At 47.1% G+C, this 23,045-nt stretch overlaps 1 protein-coding gene across 3 annotated transcripts in view; it reads right to left on the bottom strand.

Annotated features, from left to right (window-relative positions):
• The window catches only part of LRRC1 (leucine rich repeat containing 1), a 135,027-nt gene that overhangs the window by 63,516 nt on the left and 48,466 nt on the right, over positions 1-23,045 (bottom strand). For all 3 annotated transcript variants that reach the window (XM_055571762.1, XM_055571764.1, XM_055571765.1), the window contains exon 2: positions 21,876-21,993. In XM_055571762.1, coding sequence (XP_055427737.1) covers positions 21,876-21,993 — 118 coding nt within the window. The remainder of the gene's footprint in view (positions 1-21,875; positions 21,994-23,045) is intronic.

The following is a 23,045-nucleotide window of genomic DNA, read 5'->3' as shown; positions in this document are numbered from 1 at the left end:
TTCAACCCAGCTCTCCTGGAGATGCAGACAGAAAGTGCCTTGAAGCCCTGGAGAAACACTGAGGCATCTGACCTCATTGGTTCCTAGCCCTGAATGCACTTCAGAATCGCCTGGGGCCTGAGAGTCCAGTGACGTCACTCCTGGGTGGAGTCTGGGCAGCAAGACAAACATCATAGGATATCCCTTCTATGTGGAATTAAAAAAAAAGATACAAGTGAACTTATTACAAAATAGAAACAGATTCACAGACACAGGAAGCAAACTTACTGTTACCAAAAGGGAGGGGGAGGCAGCTGGAATAAACCAGGAGCTTGGGATGAACAGATATAGACTACTATATACAAAACAAATTAACAACGACCTACTGCATAGCACAGGGGACTATATTCAACACCTTGTAATAACCTATAATGGAAAAGAATCTGAAAAAGAATATATACACTTACATGTATGTATTTAAATATGCATTTTATAACTGAATATACATTTATATAACTGAACCACTTTGCTGTACACCAGAAACTAACACAATTTTGCAAATCAACTATATGTCATTAAAAAAAAACCCTACTTCAGCAGAATCTAAGATGCAGTCGGGTCAGGGGCCACTGATGAGGTGGCTCTAGCCATGCTGGTATGGTACCCGACCCACCCGACAATTACTCGTGGCTCCTGCCCACCATCCATCTCCAGGGAAAGCTCTTTCTGTTGTTAGAGGGAAGCCCAGCCTACACGGACGGCTGCACACACTGAGGCCTGGATCAGAGTGCTTCAAAGGGAGGTAGAACAGTGACGGGAGGGAAAATAGGGCTGCTCTGATGTTTGGAAGACGGGGGAAAGAGGGGGGAAAAAGAGGTGGGAAAAGATGTAAAAGGGGTCTGTTTGAATCTAATTCAACAGACTACTTCCCATTTTTAAATAAAATCAATTTTTAAGAAATTTCTCTGCCTGTGATACAAATATACTTTTTCAAAGGTAACCCTAAAAAAAAAAAGTTAAACCAGAAAACAGAGTGCAAAAGTATTTTATAAAGGGCTCAAACACACGTTTACACAATTTCAAACAATACTGTAGAAAAGAGCTTAAGGGCTTAAATATATAAGCTGCCCACTGACAGAAGAAAAGGTATGCTATTAGGAACACGTTTAACTTCTTAAAAAGAAACATTTCAGAGCTTACACACTGAAGCTGGTAGTGCCCCTGAAGCAGGCAGCACAGGAGGCGCGCATACATATTCTGGTGTTGTCGCCAGATGTCTTAGCGTTCCTTCTCAGAACTGCAGTGAGCATTTCTCGTAACCCACGGTTTTGAGAAAATCTTGCAGAACCAATGCAGTCTCTATCAATTACAGAAAATTCAACACCGGGAGCTAGTATAAAATATACTCTGTGTTTCCGCTGAATCTCACTCTGAAGATGATATGTTAAGTTTGCATCTATGTCCATGTCCTAAACCAATCCTCCCGGGCCCTCCACCCAAGTTTAAGGCAGAGAGAAGATGGAATGTTTGCTTCTGCTGAGGGGTCATCTGGGTTAGTACAGCACACTCTTGAATTCTGGACTGTGCAAAAAATCATTTTCTGTACTTAAGCCGTTAGTCCATGGATTTAGTCCATGGCAAGAAAACTTTTGGCCTAAATGCCGTCTAGGATCTTGAAACCATCAGGAACTGTCTAGGTTCTGTTAGGTTCTTTTTTTTTTTTTCTTGTTTTAAATGGTGATGCCTCTTTTAAATTAAAGTATAGTTAGTTTACAATGTTCTGTTTTAGCTGTACAGCAAAGTGATTCAGTTATACATATATGTATATGCATTATTTTTCCTTATAGATTATTTATTAAGTATTGTTACCTGTGCTATACAGTAGGTTCTTGTTGGTTATCTATTCTGTATGAAGTAGTATATACCTATTAATCCCAAACATCTAATTTATCCCCCACCCCTTTCCCTTTGGTAACTGTAAGTTTGTTTTCTATGTCCATGGGTCTATTTCCATTTTGTATATAAGTTCACTTGTATCTTTTTTTTTAAGATTCCACCTACAAGCAGTATCATGTATTCATGTTTCTCTGTACGACTTACTTCACTTAGTATGATAATCTCTAACTCCATGTCACTGCAAATGGCGTTATTTCATTCTTTTTATGGCTAAGTAGTATTCCAGTGTGTGTGTGTGTGTGTGTGTGTGTGTGTCTCACATCTTCCTTATCCAGTCATCCGTCAGTAGACATCAGGCTGCCCCCGTGTCCTGACTGTCTGTAATCTCCAGTCATCCATCAGTAGGCATCAGGCTGCCCCCGTGTCCTGACTGTCTGTAATCTCCAGTCACCCGTCAGTAGACATCAGGCTACCCCCATGTCCTGACTGTCTGTAATCTCATCTGTCAGTAGACATCAGGCTGCCCCCGTGTCCTGACTGTGATCAGAGCTGCTATGAACAGCATGGTACATGTGTCTTCTAGCTCCAGTTTAACTTACACTAGTTGCCCTAGAGATTAAAATGCAGACTCTGGGATCCTGCCCTGGGAATTTTGATTGTATAGTCCCTGGAGAAGGTAGGCAATAAGCAGTTTTTACAAGGATTCTGACATAGGTGGTCCCAGAGCCCACCTGGAGAAACACTGCTCCAAGTGAACGAAGGAAGAACAAAACCCAAAGTCTAAATTTCCAGGCAGAAAGAAGTCTTGCTCCCATCATACCTGAAATCCCCTTTCTCTGTGGTCTGTGGTCAGCAGGACATTCTGATTTGCTGGACTTTTTCATCTTTTTCTCCATCCTCCCTTTCATACCTACAAATATGGTTTTGCCCACATAGTCTGCAGGCCTCTGGGGACAGACTGTGACTTGCCACCTCTTGGACAGGATTCTTCCTTCTGCTTTATCTGTGATAACATCCCAGTGCCTGAGGTTCAGAGAAAGCAGAGTAAATGTCTCCTGACTATTTGAACTTAATCTCAGAAGTTTTGGCGTGCTTTGGAAGAATTTAAAATGCATTATAAAGATCACATCTTATAATGCCATGAATGTGCTAAACCTCTCATCTCATTGATTCTCTGCCAGCCATCTACTGGTTTCTCAACAGAAATTAATGTGAATTAATTCACATAATTCAAGAAATCTACACCTAAGGCTGGACAGAGGGGCTGCAGACCCTGCACCTTGTTACAAAGTGCCTTCCACAGAATAAGCGCTCCTGCAAATCAAAAAGTGACCAACATGGGGACTCTCCTCTCGCGTCCAGTTTCTCTCTGAAGTGAAAATGGAAGCAACAGCCCCAAGGGAAAAGCCTAAGAGATCACCCTATTCATTCACCCGTTCACATATCAGATTATTTATGCCACTAATATTTAGTGGACCCTGGAGACTTAGGTCAAGCTGTGTGGCAGAAGGTAAGGAGGCAAAGGTGAGTAAGAGGTACAGCCTTGGCCCACAAAGACTTCAAAATCCAGGGGGCAAGAGAGCAGTATAGTGTGACGCCCCACACCAGAGACCTTACCAGCGTGCGGAGAGTCTTTAAGTGGGAAGGGCAGGTTGATGACTTAAAACTTATTTACCTCCACTGATTTTTATAATGAACCATATGCTGCTTTTATAATTTAAAAAAAAAAAAATCCCAAAATGAAATAAACTTGGAAACACAATGAGTAAATGGAATCATTCAAGGGTCTTAGAAAGAAGGAACACTGTCTGTGGTCCTCAAGACTTAACATGGAATAACCAGGCTTAACATGCCCAGAATCCACTTTGGTCCCATCATCATTGACAACCAGACTTCAGAAAAAGAATACTGATGACTGGTTCCCCCCACCACCCTTCTGCCTTCTGAAGGGTCTGCCTGGATGGCTCATCCCCGTGCCAGGCAGCCGTCAAACCATACACATATGACCCGAGTGACTGAAGTCCTCCGTTAACAAAATCCCAGTCAGCCATCCAAGGCACACTTTGCATCAGGACTGTTCCCATCCCTTAGAACTGGCAGACCCCGCAGGAAGCCAGAAATCGGCTGTTTCCTTTAGGAAGTGGGGCCGGGGTGCCTTTGCAGCACTCCTCTGATCTCGTAAAGAGAGTCTGGGCACACACACAGAACAAAGCAATGAGGGTTATAACCTCCTGGTGCCGCTTCTCAGGTCACAGAGGACCTCCCGATGCCAAATCAGCCCACGTTTACTGACCATCCCGCCTCCTCTTGCAGGCAGCCTTCCCGGATGCACATCCTGCATCCGGCTCCCGGGCAAGCTTTCAGGAGACCCCCATCGCCCTCCCTGCTCCTTCCCAGCCCCTGGTCTCAGGTTCCTTTCTATCAGTTCTGTCACAGTGCAGCTCCCCAGGGTCCTGCCCTCCCACAGCCCCTGGGCCACGTCATCTGTGGTGAGAGCTCTAACTCCACCTGTAAGGTCCATCTTCTGGGGTGTCTGACACAGTCAGGCAGCAGCTTGTCCTTGATGCCAGCCAGCACTCTGCCAACTGGCCCCCACCAAGCGGCGGCTCCTCCTCGCATTTTTCTCAGGGATGCCTCCCAAACCTTCAGCTCCCCGGAGCCTCAGTCCTAATGTTCTGCTGCCCGCCAAACACCCTCACTGGGATCTTCCAAAGGCGCCTCCCCGCATCTCTGCACTCAGTCCTGCTCCTGCCTTCAGGATCTCCCGTCTCCCCGTGGCGGGAAGCGGGGGTTCATCCCAGACCCAGACCTTTCACTCGCCCTTCCCCCCACATCCAGTCACCTCGCCACCTGTCACCCTTGGGCCTGGTCCAGCATCTCCCCTTCCCCTGCTCCCCACCCAGTCTCTCCATCCCCCACATGGACGCCTGCCTCCTGCCCCCAGGCTGCCCCCACCAAGCCCAAGCTCCCTCTGGGTGACCTCAGCATCACCCTTTCACAGACCCAACACCCCCACCGCACCGGGTTTCCAGAAAACGCTCCTCACCAGGTCCCCGGGCCCTCCCAATGCCCCTGCCGTCCACCTCTCTGCAGTCTCATCTCTCGCCATGTGCTGCGGTAACAGACTGCATTTCCCAAGTTTCACACCTTCAGACCAGCACACGTGCTATGTCATCTGCCTAGGAACATCCTTCCTGCATTGCTTTGTCTCTACCTGTGACTTGTTCCTCAGAGCCTGAGTAAATGTCACCTTTCCCAGGAAGTCTTCTTAATATTCCTCCATCCCCGGGAAGGACGGAGGCCCCACCCCACCCTGTGCTCCTTCAGGCACACCTCTAACCTCGTCCAGTCATCACAGATGGACCTGTTCTTTCACCCCTGTCCCTAAATCCCCTGAGAGCCATCACCCTTCTGACCTGTTACTGCTGGCCCGCAGCACAGAACTCAAATACGTGGTTTTGGTTAAAAATTCAAGAAGTCAGTACAACTCATTTCAAAACTGTTCCTGCCCCACTGTCCCTTGTCTCAGTGAAGTGTGCATTCTGGCCAAGAAACTTCACCCGGGCTCTGATGGGCCTTTCACAAGGAAACATGCTGCCTTAATTTTGAGCACTGACTTGAGTTTTATTCTTCCCATCTGGACCACTGAGGAAGGTCATTAACAGTTGCCAACATGGCCAAGTGGCATCTTAGAAATAAGAATAACTTTGGCTGGCAGCACAGTAGGGCTCCAGAAGCCAGAGCATCTGCTCAGGAAATGCCAGTGACCTACAGGGAGACCTCTTCACCATGGTTCAACGGGCCACACCTAAAAGCTGACTAGTCCAAGATAAGAGCTCAAGGCAGGGACCTTGATGACAAGGTCTGAGTTATGGATAAACAACAGGTGGTACATATACACAATGAAATATTAGCCACAAAAAAAGAATGAAAGAAAGCCATTTGCAGCAACATGGATGGACTTAAGAGATTATCGTACTAAGTCAGTCAGACAGAGAAAGACAAATACCATATGATATCACTTCTATGTGAAATTAAAAAAAAATGATACAAATGAACTCATTTACAAGAAACAGATTCACAGACTCCAAAAACAAACATATGGGTACCAAAGGGGAAATGTGGTAGGAAGAGATAAATTAGGAGTTTGGAATTAACATACACACACTACTATATACAAAATAGATAAACAACAAGGACTCCTGTATAGCACAGGGAACTCTGCTTTATACTCTGTAATAACCTACAAGGAAAAAGAATCTGAAAAAGAATGGATTCATGTATATGTGTAACTGATTCACTTAGCTGTACACCTGAAACTAACAAATTATAAATCAACTGTGCGCTTGCGTGCTAAGTCGCTTCAGTCGTGTCTGACTCTGCAACCCCCTGGACTGTAGCCTGCCAGGCACCTCTGTCCTGGGATTCTCCAGGCAAGAACACTGGAGTGGGTTCCCATGCCCTCCTCCAAGCACAACACTGTAAATCAACGATAGGCCAATACAACATTTAAAAAATAGAATTAAAAAAGTTAGGAAGGTCTGAGATAAACATGGGGAGGGAGGAACCCCTGTGACCAACTCAGTTCCCAGGGTGCCGGCTGCCCCCTGCACTGATCGGGGGCCGCTGATGAGAGACCCGGCCTCCGCTGGCCTTTCCGGTTTCCCTGGGGACCCCACGGCCCCCGGCCCCAGGCCGCCTGTGGCGGGGGATGCGTGTGAGTTACCGGCACGTGGCCCTCCCATGTGAGTCTGCCTCGCTCAGCAACACCCCCGCCCCCCACGTGCGTCTGCCTCACTCAGGCCCCACCACGTGCATCTGCCTAGTTCAGCAGCACCCCCGCCACGTGCGTCTGCCTGGCTCAGACCCCGTGTTCCTCTCCACCCAGCACTCACCCACCCGGCTGAACACAGGAAGGCCTGTTCCTCCACAGCCTGCAGCACCGCCAGACAAAGGTGAACAGCAGAGTTAAACACTTCAGGACAACACCTCTTAACGCGCAGTGGCACTTTCCCCGAGCACCTTCACCAACGACACACGTCGGGTACACACGGGGCTGATGCTTCACAGAGCTGGAAGAGGGCTGGGCGCCTGTGCTCCGCCTGCTTCGGTCCACATCCACTACCGCGGGCCCACCCTGAGCCGCGGGCCCCGGGGGTGGCGGGGCCTCCCTCACTGCTCTCAACACGAGACTCTAAGGCAGGCAGAGACTTCCAAACTGCTTCCTCGCCTCCTTCCACACTCTGTCCAGTTGCCTGTACCTTATTACATTCTCTGGAAATCCCCGTCTTGATGGTTACCTATCCACTTCTACCTTTCAAGCCTATAGCTTCCTCTTGGTGTTCATGTTTTCTCCAGAAAGTCAAAAAGGCAAGCGTTATTGATTAATCTACCTTGGTAAAACAGTTAAATATTTACCAATAATGGTTCAGGAAATGTTCGCAAACTTAAATGAAGTGAGTGAAAGCAAGACAGAAATATCTACATGCTGTATAACCCCAATTTTGTGAAGCAGGTAATGAAAAGAATAATGATAAACAGAATACATAAAAACATTAATGATGACTGTTTCTGGGAAGACACAAAATTTGCATACTGGGGAGACAGAATTGTGATTTGGAATCTAACAAAACCTGGATCCACTACTCAATTGCCCTGTGATGAGCAACCAAGTTTTTAAACCTGAGAGATGATTTTCTCAACTGTCAAAAAAGGAGTACAAGCTTCCTTCTTGGAGCTGGTTTGAGGATTAAAGGTGAAAACACACAGGCCGTGCGTGCCTGGCGTCACAGCTTATACCCAGTAAGCCTTCAGGAAGTATTCTGAGGATAAAGATCTACCGGGCTCTCTTGGTTAATCAACCGTGTTTCTTTACGCTGCCTTATTATTATGGCTTACAAGCAACCTGTGTTTTGAAAAACATAAGGTGCTAAAGAAATGATCCTTGTATTTCCTGGTTCTACCCTCCCCAGTCATCTCAGGGACAGGTCAAGTGTTATTCACATTATCTAGAGCAAGACATCACTTCATGGGAAATAGATGGTCAAACAGTGGAAACAGTGTCAGACTGTTTTTCTGGGCTCCAAAATCACTGCAGATGGTGACTGCAGCCATGAAATTAAAAGACGCTTACTCCTTGGGAGGAAAGTTATGACCAACCTAGATAGCATATTCAAAAGCAGAGACATTACTTTGCCAACAAAGGTCCGTCTAGTCAAGGCTATGGTTTTTCCAGTGGTCATGTATGGATGTGAGAGTTGGACTGTGAAGAAAGCTGAGTGCCAAAGAATTGATGCATTTGAACTGTGGTGGACTGCAAGGAGATCCAACCAGTCCACTGTGAAGGAGATCAGCCCTGGGATTTCTTTGGAAGGAATGATGCTAAAGCTGAAACTCCAGTACTTTGGCCACCTCATGCGAAGAGTTGACTCATTGGAAAAGACTCTGATGCTGGGAGGGATTGGGGGCAGGAGGAGAAGGGGACAACAGAGGATGAGATGGCTGGATCTCATCACTGACTCGATGGACGTGAGTCTGAGTGAACTCCGGGAGTTGGTGATGGACAGGGAGGCCTTGGCGTTCTGTGATTCATGGGGTCGCAAAGAGTCGGACACGACTGAGCGACTGAACTGAACTGAACTGAGAGCAAGACAAAAACAAAAAGACAGCAGCTAAGTTGGGGGTACTCAAAGAAGAATTTCCCAGAGACCAGAAGCCTCCCGTGTACACCAGGAGTGAGCCGAACATCAGTGGGTTAACCAGGTGAGTCACCCAGGTGCCAGGTCAGTGACAGTTTGCACACAGGAGAAAAGGCTATGAAAATGGGTGCCATACTAAGAAAATTCAGGTGGGACCAGCGATCAATCTGATGGAGCCAGATGCTGATAACAACATGTCAGCATATCAGCTGAAGGTATTCTCTACACCTTCACGATCCATATCAAGAATTAAACACCCCATTACAGTGCTTGCAGAATATTCACTGTCTGAGAAAAGAACATGGGATGACCTTGGCCACTGGCCAATCAGAGATACAGTCCTCTCTATAGGAGAGCGCCATCCATACCTACTTCCAAAGGACCTGGGACATTCACATTGTCTAATCTTTTTACTTGGTTTTCAAAAGCAAAACCCCATAAGGTCTTTGTTTTGGGCTTTCCTTGTTCTACACTTCAGGCAACACACCGATCTTTTGCCAAAACAGCACAACAATGACCTTAGAAGAATTGCTTCAGAGCTTCCCGAGAAAGCACTGCTCCCCCTCATTAGTTCATGTTCCCTTTCTGGATACAAAAGACATACAAGCCACCTCTCACAGTGGACCACATTTGCTGGTGGCTGAATTCATTCATTGGGTAGAATTTCATGAGTTTAAATCTCTTAGGATAACTTCTTCCTCTTTTCATCTCCAAATGCGAAGAGTACTTAGTCCTAATATCGTCTATATTCTTTCTCTCAAAACAGACTAAAACTATCAGCCTTACCTTTATCATGCTCAGTGTTCCCCAAAATAATTAAAAGTGCCACCCCTCTGGGTTTCTTACTGAAGCTCCATCCCTTACTAGAAATGTGACTTGGAGGCACATCACAGCTTCTTCAGACCCCAGTGTCCTCATCAGTCATCCTGAGATGCTGCTGATCCAGCTCGGAAGACTGGTGTGTTGATTAGATAAATCGCAGGTGTGATGAGACAGCACTTGCCTAGCATAAAGCACACAGTATCTAGACGTCACTTCAGGAAGAAGCGTCCCCCACCTGCGTCACGGCAGCCTTCAGACCTGCCGGAGTCCTCGCTCTTGCCCTGCATTCTTAGTCTCACGATGCCGGTGCAGACCCTCATGGTGTGAAGTGAAGGACGACGATAGGGTTAATTCCAGCAGCCGACCGTGTTCACTGCATACAAGGCACTGTTTTAAGTCCTCTGCTTGTATAGCCTCTTTTAAGAGTCGTCATACCATCTCACAGACGAAGAAACCGAGAAAGACAGAGCTGAAGCAACTCGTCCAAGATGGTGATTCCTGTCCTGAAAACCTTTCAGGATTCCATGTTGCCTAAAGCAAGTACTTCAAACATCCCTCAAATGTAAAGTGTATTTTCAAAATACACTTTAAACTAGTTTCTAAAAATTCAAATTTTAAAATAATCATGTACGTGTGTAGGGTGGGCACCCACAGGGTTGATCTGTCTCTGAGTTTACGTATTTTTGTGCAGGTGTGGGGAGGAGTCTACCCTTCCTCTTTGGGGGCATACACCTGAATTTCCTACAAATGGGCCACTCACTGGAAGACTGTGAGAGCGCAGCACAATCGAGTGTGCGTGTTTACTAGGCTTCCGTGTGATCAGTGCATGTTGCTGTTTAGTCATTAAATCGTGTCTGACTCTTTTGTAACCCCAAGGACTATAGCCCCCCAGGCTCCTCTGTCCATGGGATCTCCCAGACAAGGGTACCGGAGTGGGTAGCCATTTCCTTCTCCAGGGGCTCTTCCCAACCCAGAGACTGAACCCACATCTCCTGCACTGGCAGGCAGACTGTTGACCACTGAGCCACCATATAAAACCATACAATTCCAGGATTCAATTAAACGCAAGCTGCGGCAGCTGCTGCTCCTGCCTTACCAACAGCTGGGTTTCCCTTCTTCTTGTGTAAACAGCTAACTGCACTTCCAAGCTCTGCTCAGTTAAGCTGTGGACATAAAACTGGCCAATAGAACATGGATGGGGATGAAGTAGGCCACTTCTCAACACAGCCCACAAAATTAACCCAGGCACAAACCCCACCTCCCCCTCCCATTGGGGGCCACTAGTTGAAGGAAAATATGCATCCAAGAAGGAAAAGCTGGATCCCTGAATACACAGAGCAGAGCCTCTCACCTCCCCATTCCATGACCCCCCAGCACACACGCACACACACACACACACACAGGACTGTAGGCTGACAGACTGATCAGCAAGTCTCTCATTCTGTTGAGCCCTTGAGATTTCTGCATTTTGTAGCAATACTCAGTCTCTCTTGACTAGTGCACAGAGCTGAGCATAGTCAGAGCAAACCCTTTACAACACAGCAGTGGTCAGCCATACACTGAATCTCGGGACAATTCAGGTAGCTGTAGTTCTTACTCTATGCACTAGGCATGTCTCTGATCTTGAGAATGTCTCTGATTTATTTGGCCGCACAGTTTGTGGCTCTTAGTTCCCTGACCAGGGACTGAACCCAGGCCCACAGCAGTGAAAGCTCCAAGTCCTAACCACTGGACAACCAGGGAATTCCCTCTTCTCTGATCTTTGATGAATTTAAAAATTTTCAGTGAATATCCACTAGGCAAGCACTGAGATATTTGCAATTTTAATGATACCATTGACTCTGTGAATATATAACAAACATTTGAAAATTTTTTTCCAACAAACAACTCAGCTGAGGTTATCCACTTATTAACTCCCTCCAAATTTGCAACTAAAGTATTAGAACTGTTAAAGACTGCATGATTTCAACTTCAAACCAAAAATCTCCATTGTTCTCTCAAGTCTCTTTCAAATCAGTTATACTGTAACTGACACCTCAGAGAAGGCAATGGCACCCCACTCCAGTACTTGCCTGGAAAATCCCATGGATGGAGGAGCCTGGTGGGCTGCAGTCCATCACGTCGCTAAGAGTCAAACATGACTGAGTGACTTCACTTTCACTTTTCACTTTCATGCATCAGAGAAGGAAATGGCAACCCACTCCAGTGTCTTGCCTGGAGAATCCCAGGGATGGGGGAGCCTGGTGGGCTGCCGTCTATGGGGTCGCACAGAGTTGGACACAACTGAAGCAACTTAGCAGCAGCAGCAGCAACTGACACCTCTCTGCATGCAGTGAGCACTGTATTTATATAACAATCTAAGTCATTAATGTTGAATTCCTTACATATGTCTGTTGTGCCTGTAGAATTACCTCCTTAAGGGACAGAAGAATTCAGCAAAGAGCCTTACACAAACACAGTAAGTACTCAATAAATGTTGCTTGAATAAAAAATAATAATAATTATGGGCTATAGTTGATAATCATAAGCATTAAAAAAAAAAAAGGCCTGGATCCATGGTTTTTCCAAACTAAAAAGATTTAAGAATCACAATTTATTATTAGCTTTGAGCAGGTACATATTCAATGCATACAAAGCCAATTTAAAATCGACACAATTTCTATATGTAATCTAGTTTCAGTTCTCAGTCCTGCTCCTCATCCCCTCTTTCCTCCTAGGACTCCTCATCCCTTTCTAAGATGCATCTTTTCTAGCTTAATAAGCTCAGAGCACTGTTTGTGGTCATGGCAACACATGGTTGTCATCATCCTGATGGAGAGAGGCCATCCAGCCCTCAGCTGCCTGAAGGCTCAGCATCTCCTGGTTCAAGCCTCATTCACACAACAAAATAGGTGACCTCAAAATAAAAAATGAGGCCCTGTGGCCACTCACCCTCAACCACTTTTAGACCTGGAAACTGTCAACCCAACACCGACATAAACTGTCTGATAAGAAAGGGAGCAGAGGCTAGCATCCCACTTTTTTTTCTTTTTTAAGCATAGTTGAGCACCGAAGAATTGATGCTTTTGAACTGTGGTGTTGGAGAAGACTCTTGAGAGTCCCTTGGACTGCAAGGAGATCCAACCAGTCCATTCTGAAGGAGATCAGCCCTGGGATTTCTTTGGAAGGAATGATGCTAAAGCTGAAACTCCAGTACTTTGGCCACCTGATGCGAAGAGTTGACTCATTGGAAAAGACTCTGATGCTGGGAGGGATTGGGGGCAGGAGGAGAAGAGGACGACAGAGGATGAGATGGCTGGATGGCATCACTGACTTGATGGACGTGAGTCTGAGTGAACTCCGGGAGTTGGTGATGGACAGGGAGGCCTGGCGTGCTGCGATTCATGGGGTCGCAAAGAGTCAGACACGACTGAGCGACTGATCTGATCTGATCTGATAGCTGATTTGCAATGTGATCATTTCTGTTGCACAGCAAAGTGACTAAGTTATACATACCTACACATTCTTTGTCATATTCTTTTCCATTATGGTTTATCACAGGATATTGAATAGAGTTCCCTCTGCATACAGCAGGACCTTGTTATTTATTGGTTCTACATGTAATAGCCTCTTCTTCATGAACACAGCCCTTGTCATGGTGAAGGGGCTTGCATAACCCAGTGAAGCTACGAGCCATCCCATGCAGGGCCACCCAAGACGGACAGGTCATAGTGAAGAGTTCTGAAAAAACATGGTCCAGTAGAGGAGGGAATAGTAAACCACTCCAGTATTCTTGTCACGAGAACCCCATGAACAGTATGTAAAGGCAAAAAGATATGACACCAGAAGATGAACTGCCCAGGTCATTAGGTGTCCCATATGCTACTGAGGAAGAGTAGAGAAATAGCTCCAGAAAGAATGAACAGGCTGGGCCAAAGCAGAAACAATGCCCAGCTGTGGATGTGTCTGGTGGTAAAAGTAAAGCCTGATCTTTAAAGAACAATATTGCATAGGAACCTGGAATGTTATGTCCATGAATCAAGGCAAATTGGATGTAGTCAAGAAGGAGATGGCAAGAGTGAACATCAACATCTTAGTAATCAGTGAACTAAAATGGACAGGAATGAGCAAATTTAATTCAGACCATTGTATCTACTACTGTGAGGGCAAGAATTCTTCATAATAGCCCTCATAATCAACAAAAGAGTCTAAATGCAGTACTTGGTTGCAATCTCAAAAAACGATGGAATGATCATGATTTGTTTCCAAGGCAAACCATTCAATATCACAGTAATCCAAGTCTATGCCCCAACCACCAATGCCTAAGAAGCTGAAGTTGAACGGTTCTATGAAGACCTACAACACCTTCTAGAACTAACACCAAAAAAAAAAAAAAAGGTGCCCTTTTTATCATGGGGATTGGAATGCAAAAGTAGGAAGTCAAGAGAGACCTGGATAACCCGCAAGTTTGGCCTTGGAGTACAAAATGAAGCAGGGTGAAGGCTAACAGAGCTTTATCAAGAGAAGGCACTGGTCATGGCAAACACCCTCTTCCAACAACACAAGAGAAGACTCTACACATGGACATCACCAGATGGCCAATACCGAAATCAGACTGATTATATTCTTTGCAGCCAAAGATGGAGAAGCTCTATATAGTCAGCAAAAACAAGACCTGGAGCTGACAGTGGCTCAGATCATGAGCTCCTTACTGCAAAACTCACACTTATATTGAAGGAAGTAGGGAAAACCACCAAGCCATTCAGGTAAGACCTAAATCAAACCCCTTATACAGTGGAGGTGACCAACAGATTCACTATCACAGGACAGTGAATGCTGAACAGAGCTCCCCGTGCAGCAAGCAGGGCCTTGTTCACCCATTCTGCGTGCAACAGTTGCATCGCCGCATCCCACACTCCCAGCCCATCCCCTCCTCTCCGCTCCTCCCCTTAGCAACCACCCATCTGTTCCCTACGTCCGCAAGTCTGCTTCCATTTCATAGATAAGTTCCTTTGTGTCATATTTTAGATTCCACATTTAAGTGATACCATATGCTATTTGTCTTTTCTGGCTTACTTCTTTTAGTATCATCATCTCTAGGTCCATCCATGTTGCTACAAATGGCATTATTTCATTTTTTTAATGGCTGAGTAATACACCATTTTACATACACACATCTTTATCCATTCATTTATCAATGGGCAGTTTAGGTTGCTTCTTGCCATTGTGAATAGTGCTGCTATGAACACTGGGGTGCATGTATCTTTTCCAATTGGAGTTTTCTTCGGATATATGCCCAGGGTTTCATTTTATTTCAGGAGAAACCACTACAATTGTGTATCTTCAATTTAGCCCACTCTGTGTAAATCTAACACTGTTCTGGAAAATTCATCCCCCAGCACAGAGCAGCACAGGACTGAGTGAATAAACTGAATGGGGGAGATGTGGAGAGGGGATGAGGATGAGAGTCTCTAAGCATTTCGAGAACCCAGGATAGACTGAAGAGCGTATTAACCTAAAAAATACATTCAAAGGTGTTGACCTCAAACTCAGGGGGCACCTTCTCTATTACGAACCTGATAATTAAAGACAGAGAGAGAGAGAGAGAGGAAGTTATATAAACCTACAACTTACTGAGAACAGTCACAATTTTTCTGAAAATAAGAAAATGACCATATGAGTTAATAAAGAGTAACAACTCTTTTGGGCTTCCCTTGTAGCTCAGCTGGTAAAGAATCCACCTGCCTGCGGTAGACCCCAGTTCAATCCCTGGGTTGGGAAGATCCCTTGGAGAAGGGAAAGGCAACCCACTCCAGTATTCTGACCTAGAGAATTCCACAGACTGTATAGCCCATGGGGTCGCAAAGAGTCAGACACAACTGAGTGCCTTTCACTTACTTACTTAACAACTCTTCTATGTTTTTCTGAAATTGCAACCTGAGGCAGATTTTGATTCCTATAAAACTGTCCTGGTTTATCTACCTAAGGTGGCTGTTTTTGAAAACCAATCCACTTGAGGACATGAAACCACTGGTCTGTTGATCGCAAACCAACAAATTCTTAAAGAGCTGCAAAATCATTTTGAGCAGAAGCACTGCTTCAAAACTTCCCTTCAAATTTAACAATTTGATAAAATACCACTGATGTTTCTCTATGGCACAAAAGAAAAGGGACGAAGGATCTTTTGCAACGTTTGCAAGGTTTATTCCAACTTTCTATGTTTACAATGATTCCCATACACCCTCACATCTAAACAAGGCTTCCCAGGGCTTCCTTGATAGTCCAGGGGTTAAGAATCCACCTTCCAACACAGGGGACAGGGGTTCAATCCGTCGTTGGGGAATTAAGATTCCACAACACGCAGAACAACTAAGCCCAATTCCACAACTACTGAGCCACATGCAACAAAGAAAGATTCGTATGACACAACGAAGACTCTGCAACAAACACCCCACGTGCGGTAACTGAGACCTGACACAGCCAAATCAATAGATAAACTGTCCATTTTAATTTAAAAAATATACAAGGTTCCCCAAAAAAAGTCTTTGTGGCATGGAAGGGTGATTAGAAAACAGATGCCAAATTTTCTTTCCATATTCACTTTGAAAATAAGTACTATTATTGGGATTTAAAATGTGAGTAGAAGACAATAATATATATTTTTTTAATGTGAACCCCTCTTCCTAACAAAAGGTAAAAAGACAGAGGAAGGGCTTGCGGCAGGAACGTGGCAGCACCCGCAGAGACGGCAACGGCAGGCCTGTCGCTCTGCACCTGCAGCAGAGGGGCTCCACGGGCGTCTCCCCCAGGGGAGTCTCCTGGTCGGTTTTCACAGTGACTGGGACAAAGGAACGCACTGACCGACAGTGTGGCTGAAGTCTAGCAGTGGAGCAGGGCTCCAAGCCCGGTCCCAAACCAGGCAGAGGCAGACGAGGGAACGATGGCCTGGCTGTGGCAAGTCTAAAGTCTGCATGGGCAGTGGCCTCTGCCAAACTTGGGCTGTGGACGTATGTAGTCATTACCCCCAAAGGGCCAACTGTTCATCACTGAGAAGGGACTTCTAGGCACATGGGATGCCTTGCTTGCCAGAAAGAGCTTTTCGCAGGGCTCACTGAGAAGCACCAAGACTTGATGTCACCAGGTCATTCCAGGAGGCTTCAAAATTGGCCTCAGATGTCATTAAACAAGCCCGCAGCCACCGACCACAAGCTGTGACCCCCGTCTTGCAGCCGGACAGAGGGCAACTAACCCCAGCACTTAGCACACATCCAGCTCTAGACTTTGTGGGACGAAGATCCTGCTGGTGGATTGGATCAGCTGCTGCTGCTAAGTCACATCAGTCGTGTCCAACTCTTAGCGACCCCATGGACTGCAGCCCACCAGGCTCCTCCGTCCATGGGATTTTCCAGGCAAGAGCACCTGAGTGGGCTGCCACTGCCTTCTCCGTTGGATCAGCTGTCCCTCTGCTAAGTGTGAAGTGCTGTCCTGGTGCCAGTGAGGGTTTGTATTAAACCTGCCTTTTAGTTTCCTGTTCACTCAGGTTTGCAAAGTAATTCTCCAGGATGTGGGGTCTCTGGCCATGTTTGTTTCACACACAGCATTATTTGCCCCATAAAAGAAAGAAACTCAAACCCTCACTGGCTGTGCAAATAATAACAGCATTTCCTCAACTTCATCCACCCCTGTTCTACCTTTATGATTTGTGCCATCCTGGTGGAGCACCTGTGTTCTTTATTATTTACTTCATTTTTTTAAGTTAACTTTTTTGAGTAAGACTTATTTTTAAAAATCACTAACATGAATGAAAGTGAAAGTCACTCAGTCGTGTCCAACTCTTTGTGACCCCATGGACTATACAGACCCTGGAATTCTCCCGGTCAGAATACAGAAGTGGGTAGCCGTTCCCTTCTCCAGGGGATCTTTCCAACCCAGGGATCAAACCCAGGTATCCCACATTGCAGGCAGATTCTTTATCAGCTGAGCCACCAGGGAAGAAAGCTATTATCATCATCAGATATAAAAGATAAATATAACAATCAATACAATATAGCTATTAAGTTTTACAGGAAGCAACCTAAAGGGAGTAAAAAAAAAAAAATGTTTAATGAAAAGGAAATAGTTTAACTCCTCACTTTGATTCAATATTAAAAACTGCTGTTTTGCAGTGCCACTTAAAATAATCTCGAGCAGTGCTGGCGGCACAGGCCTCACATTTGTGGGGAAAAAACTGAATTAAATAGATAATGACACAGTACTGTGATGTAAGTCAAATTACAGCATGGACTATAAAATGTGAGTTGCTAACCCTCTGGGCAAGATTCATGATGCATTAAGAAAGTCTGTCCTCGATTCGTGGACAGTGAGATGGAATAGTGCCTTTTCTCACATATCCAGAAAGCATTCGCCTCCAACCACTAAGAATTGGTGAACAGAGAAAACACATATAAAGTCCAGGCATGAAAGTGTAGTGTGCTCTTCACCACAGGAAACCGCATCAGACCTTAACTTGAAACCTATAGCGCTGGTCCCCTCCCTTGAGCAAGGGAACATCAGGAAAGGGCTCATTTTGCTCCTGGAATCAAAGCCAACTTGTTCAGTCAGCTCTAGCATCTCACCCTTTAGCCAGGAGGTTAAACCCCGAAGGTTTCCCACCTTCCACACGGGGAAGGTGTGGGGTCAACAGAAGCTAAGTGAATTTGTGCTGAAAGCCACAGGAAGCTGCTGAGGGGATGTTAGGAGAAAGCTGGGGAGTGGGGACAGCCAAGACCCCACCCTCAGTATGTCTGGCATCCCTTCGGGGCTTCTGAACAATGCAGCACCCCCAGACCCACCCCAGACCGCCTGCATCAGAATCCACATTTTAACAAAACCCTGCGGTTAATCCATGGCACATTCAAGCCTGACAAGCACTGATCCAAAGGGCCTCAGGGGTCTGACACCACCCTCTCTCGTGCCTCCGTCCACGGCCAGTGATGCTCTCTGGACAGTCAGGGACTGAGGACGCCAGGAAAGGTTCTACCCTGACAGTGGTCAGCGCCGGCCACGGCCATGCGACAGCTCAGGAACACAGAGGACCCTGATCACTGGGTGGGCCACCCCTGCGGGGGCTACAGGAGCCTAGAGTTTCACACGGGCCCCCAGACACAAGCCCCAAACCCTTACAAAAGCCCGCATGTGCGAAAAGTGGGGGTCCCCATGTGGCCTCTCAGGCTGCAGACTCTACCACTTTGATTGACCTGCCTAGGAAATTCACACTCATGGGATTTGATCAGCCAGAAAAAATGAGAGGAGACACGGGCAGATTTGCCTGGTCTGGAAACAGCTCAAGACCCAAGATCCCGTTGGTGATGGTAAAACCGTGACCCTTCTCCGCTCTGTCATCTGTGCAGCTTTTTCACCACCACAAAAAAGCCTCCTCCACCACCTCCCACTGTGCGTGCGTGCGTACACACGAACATGTGCACACACCAGAGCAAGCCTCTGCCAATAGGAGAAGCAGGCGGTTAAGTCCCCCAGCATTTCCACAAGAGCCTGATAAAAAGGGGGCAGACCTGCAGGATCCATCACCAAAGTCCAGACCTGCAGGAGGGAAGGTTCTCCCCGGGAAAGCAAACACTGGGACCTGACTGGGCTTCAGTGACAGCTCATGTCCTCCTATCCACGCTGGAAGGTATAAGTGGGTGCATGAGGAGAGGCACGTAGCCCTTCTTTCTTCTTCTGAATGTTTCAAAAGACACAGCTGACGTGGGAACCAGTACAACTGGCCCCTGACAACGCTGAATTCATACGGAGCACGTCTTCCCACGAGAGTCAGTAACGGGACTGCAACCTTCCAGCTCGGTTTTTTCCTCGGCTCCCAAGTAATTGAAGCCAATAGGTCTCCTCTTTCTCGAGGATTTCTGGACCCCTGCTTCTTATCCTTCTTAACGCCCATTTCAAAAAGGCTATCTGATTTCTTTGGGTTGTGTGATTTCAGCGGTCATTTTTCAAAGTCACTGCAGAGTTCACAGCCATCCAGTCTTTACCGTTGAGAGCACAGCTGAGACGAGAGAGAGCAGTTTCTATACATGCAACTCAGGCAGGGGAGAACTGGACCTCAGACGGGGGGGATGCCAGACTTCAGACGGGGGGGATGCCAGACTTCAGACGGGGCGGGTGCCGGACCTCAGACGAGGGGGATACCGGACTTCAGACGGGGGTGATGCCGGACCTCAGACGGGGTGGGGGGGGATGCCGGACTTCAGACGGAGCGGATGCCGGACCTCAGACGGGGGCGATGCCGGACCTCAGACGTGGGGGATGCCGGACCTCAGACGGGGGGGATGCCGGACTTCAGACGTTGGGGGATGCCAGACCTCAGACAGGGGGGGATGCCGGACCTCAGACGGGGGCAGGATGCCAGACCTCAGACAAGGCGATGCCAGACCTCAGACGTTGGGGGATGCCAGGCCTCAGATGGGGCGATGCCGGACCTCAGACGGGGCGATGCCGGACCTCAGACAGGAGAGATGCCGGACCTCAGACGGGGAAGATGCCGGACCTCAGACGGGGGAGATGCCGGACCTCAGACGGGGGAGATACCGGACCTCAGATGGGGGAGATGCCGGACCTCAGACTCGGGGGGATGCCGGACCTCAGACGGGGACGATGCCGGACCTCAGACGGGGGAGATGCCGGACCTCAGACAGGGGAGATGCTGGACCTCAGACTTGAGGGGGGTGCCGGACTTCAGACGGGGGCGATGCCAGACCTCAGACGGAGGGATGCCAGACCTCAGACGGGGGCGATGCCGGACCTCAGACCGGGGGGATGCCGGACCTCGGTGGGGTGGGGGGAGGATGCCGGACCTCAGACGGGGGAATGCCAGAGGTCCCCCCCACTGCACAGCAGTGTAAGGGAAGGCTGACTGTGCTCTGCACTGCCACCCACCCCTGCTGCAGGACAGCCAGTGTCTAGGGCAGCCAGTGACCTGGAGCTGGGGCTAACGGCTGCCTTAGAAAGATGCACTGGGTCAACCAGGCCTTACTCAGTAATGGCCGTCAGATGCCGCCACAAGGGCAGAAGACCACAACAGATAGAGACTGAAGAGGCTGGTGGTGAGATAGCAGGTCAGCGTGGAGGGAAGAACAGACCATCCACAGACAGAAGAGAGGCCGCGAAAGCCCTAGCATAGTGTCGGGTGTGGGCCCCAGCGCAATGCTCAGAACACCAGCTCCACCCCATTCTCACCACCAAATCCCTTTTACCTGAGGAGAGCCGACTCCCCTGCAACCAAAGAAGACAAACAAGCCCCCCAAGTAATTTTTTCACTTTCTGTAGTACTTTCAAGGGAAGAAATAATTCTCATGACAAACAAAAGCAGACACTATGACAAGAGCATATGACTTGGCCTAAAGACAGTTTCCAATTACGGGATCTGAGAGGGAGCGGCAATTTAAAAGTTGGGGGGGGGGGGGTAAAGCTTTGTTTTCTTCTCCACATTTTCAATGAAGTACTGATTATCACTGCTGCCTTATAACAAGGACCCACAGGAAAATACTATATCCAGAGCTGGGGGCTTCTGCAGAGGACACCACACTGAAAGAGCCAGACCTGAGGGTCGTTGAGAAGGAACCTACAGAGTTTTGTATGAAAGCAAAACAAACCACAAAGCAGGTGTGCAATAGGTGAGGCAGAAGCAGACTATCGCTGTTATAAACAGAGCACATGTGGGCTTATCCTCAGGACGTTAGACCAGAGTCCTCGCAAGAACAGAATGCCACCGCTAAAGACAGGGTCCCTGGGAGCTGCCACTTTACCTTGAGGTAATTAATCAAACATGTTCCAGCAAGCCACGGGACCAGTCTACCCCGGGAATGCTCCAAGGCTACAAGACGCAAGGTGAAACCAGGTACCCATTTAAAAGTGAAAGGTTAAACACGATGTAAACACCCTGTTGGGCCGTTCCATTAAAAGGAGGCAACATCACAGTGGAATCTGAAAATCAAAATAAACTCACAAACACACCACACAAATTCAAGTGGGCAGGCCTACCTAGGGCGCAGTCAGAAATAAATGAGACTGACAGAAATGCCTGAAACGGCAGGCAGGTCTGTTCACTGCAGCAGAAAGGCAGGTTCTCAGGGGAGCAGCTGAGGGGCCGGGCCACCGCCAGGAGAGACCAGCCCTTCCCCAAGCAGGGCTCCCCCCACAGCAGCCCCCTGAGGTCTGGACAAGTGACCACGCTCCCAGCCCTCAGTGTCTCCTCCCATCAAATGAGGGGACAGCTGCCGAGTTCTCAGGCCCCTCTCCACCGCTGTGAATCAGGGTGAACTGACTGGGAGAAAATCAGCACCTAAAATTTGTTTTGTGGCAAACTATTCAATAATCGAAGTAATGTCATCCCAAACATATACATAGTTTTCTTCCTGAACATTCATCCAGCCACATTTACTCAAAATTGCAAACATCAGCATCGGAAGAGACAGATGGACAGTTCACGTGGAACCATTTTCTTCTTACCATTCCGGGACACGTCGAGCTCCACCAGCTGCATGAAGTTGGCTATTTCTGGAGGGAGTCGCTGGATCTCGTTATCACTCAGTCCAAGCTTTCGTAACTTGACTAGCTGGAAAAATTGCTGAAAGACAAAACAGGTTCATGTAGGTCTCACAAATATTTGCAATGCAAACTTTTTGCCCAATATGAAATGTAAAACAGTTTGTCTTCTAGGGTCTTCCCTGGGGGCTCAGTGGTAAAGAATCTGCCTGCCATTGCAGGAGACACGGGTTTGAGCCCTGATCCAGGAAGATCCCACGTGCCGTGGAGCAACAGAGCCCATGCTCCACAACTACTGAGCCTGTGCTTGAGAGCCCGGGAGCCACAAGTACTGAGCCCACATGCTTCAGCTACTGAAGCCTGTGCGCCCTAGAGCCCGCGCTCTGCAACAAGAGAAGCTGCCACAATGAGAAGCCCACGCACCACGGCCAGAAAACAGCCCCCACTTGCCACAACTAGAGAAAAGCCCGCGCAGCAAATAAAGACCCAGCACAACCAAAAATAAAATAATAAAATGTTTTTAAATGTCTTTTAAAAATTATCAAGGACTGTACCAATGTCACTTTCCCGATCTTAATATTGTACCATAGTCATGTGACAATGTAACTGCTGGGGTAAACGAGGTACTCAAGATGCTTCTGTGCACAAGCAACAATTATTTCAAAATTAAAAAATTTTCACAATGAACAAGTAACTCAGTGAGAATAGTAATGCCTCCTTTAAAGTATCCAGTAGGTGGTCACATTTTCTACTTACAGAAACTGGTATGAAACCTTCTATGTTAAGTAAAGATATTTGAAAATTAGAATAAAATATTTCTTAAACATTTCAAAAGAAATTCCTGTGCATCAGAAAATATATAAATATCCCACAAGTGTGTGTAGGAGAAAAGGAAATATTTTTGGTCAATCTAAAAAAGAGCCTGCACTGGATCCTTGCCTTAAACATGGCACATAGGGCAAATGCCTTCTGCCCTACACCCTTTAAAAACTGTACTAAAATAGCATTAAAGGAATTTATAGGGAGATGGACATAGACATAAAAATACAAAATAAAGGGATGAAGACAATTCAAGATGAGAGGGGATGAAAAGCAAACTAGACATGTGACAAAATCCTTGAAGCAAGGAAACAG

Source organism: Bubalus kerabau, chromosome 3 (genome assembly GCF_029407905.1).
Source record: "Bubalus kerabau isolate K-KA32 ecotype Philippines breed swamp buffalo chromosome 3, PCC_UOA_SB_1v2, whole genome shotgun sequence".
Taxonomy (NCBI): domain Eukaryota; kingdom Metazoa; phylum Chordata; class Mammalia; order Artiodactyla; family Bovidae; genus Bubalus; species Bubalus kerabau.
Note: the sequence above shows the minus strand (reverse complement) of the source record. Positions and strands in the feature narration are given on the sequence as shown.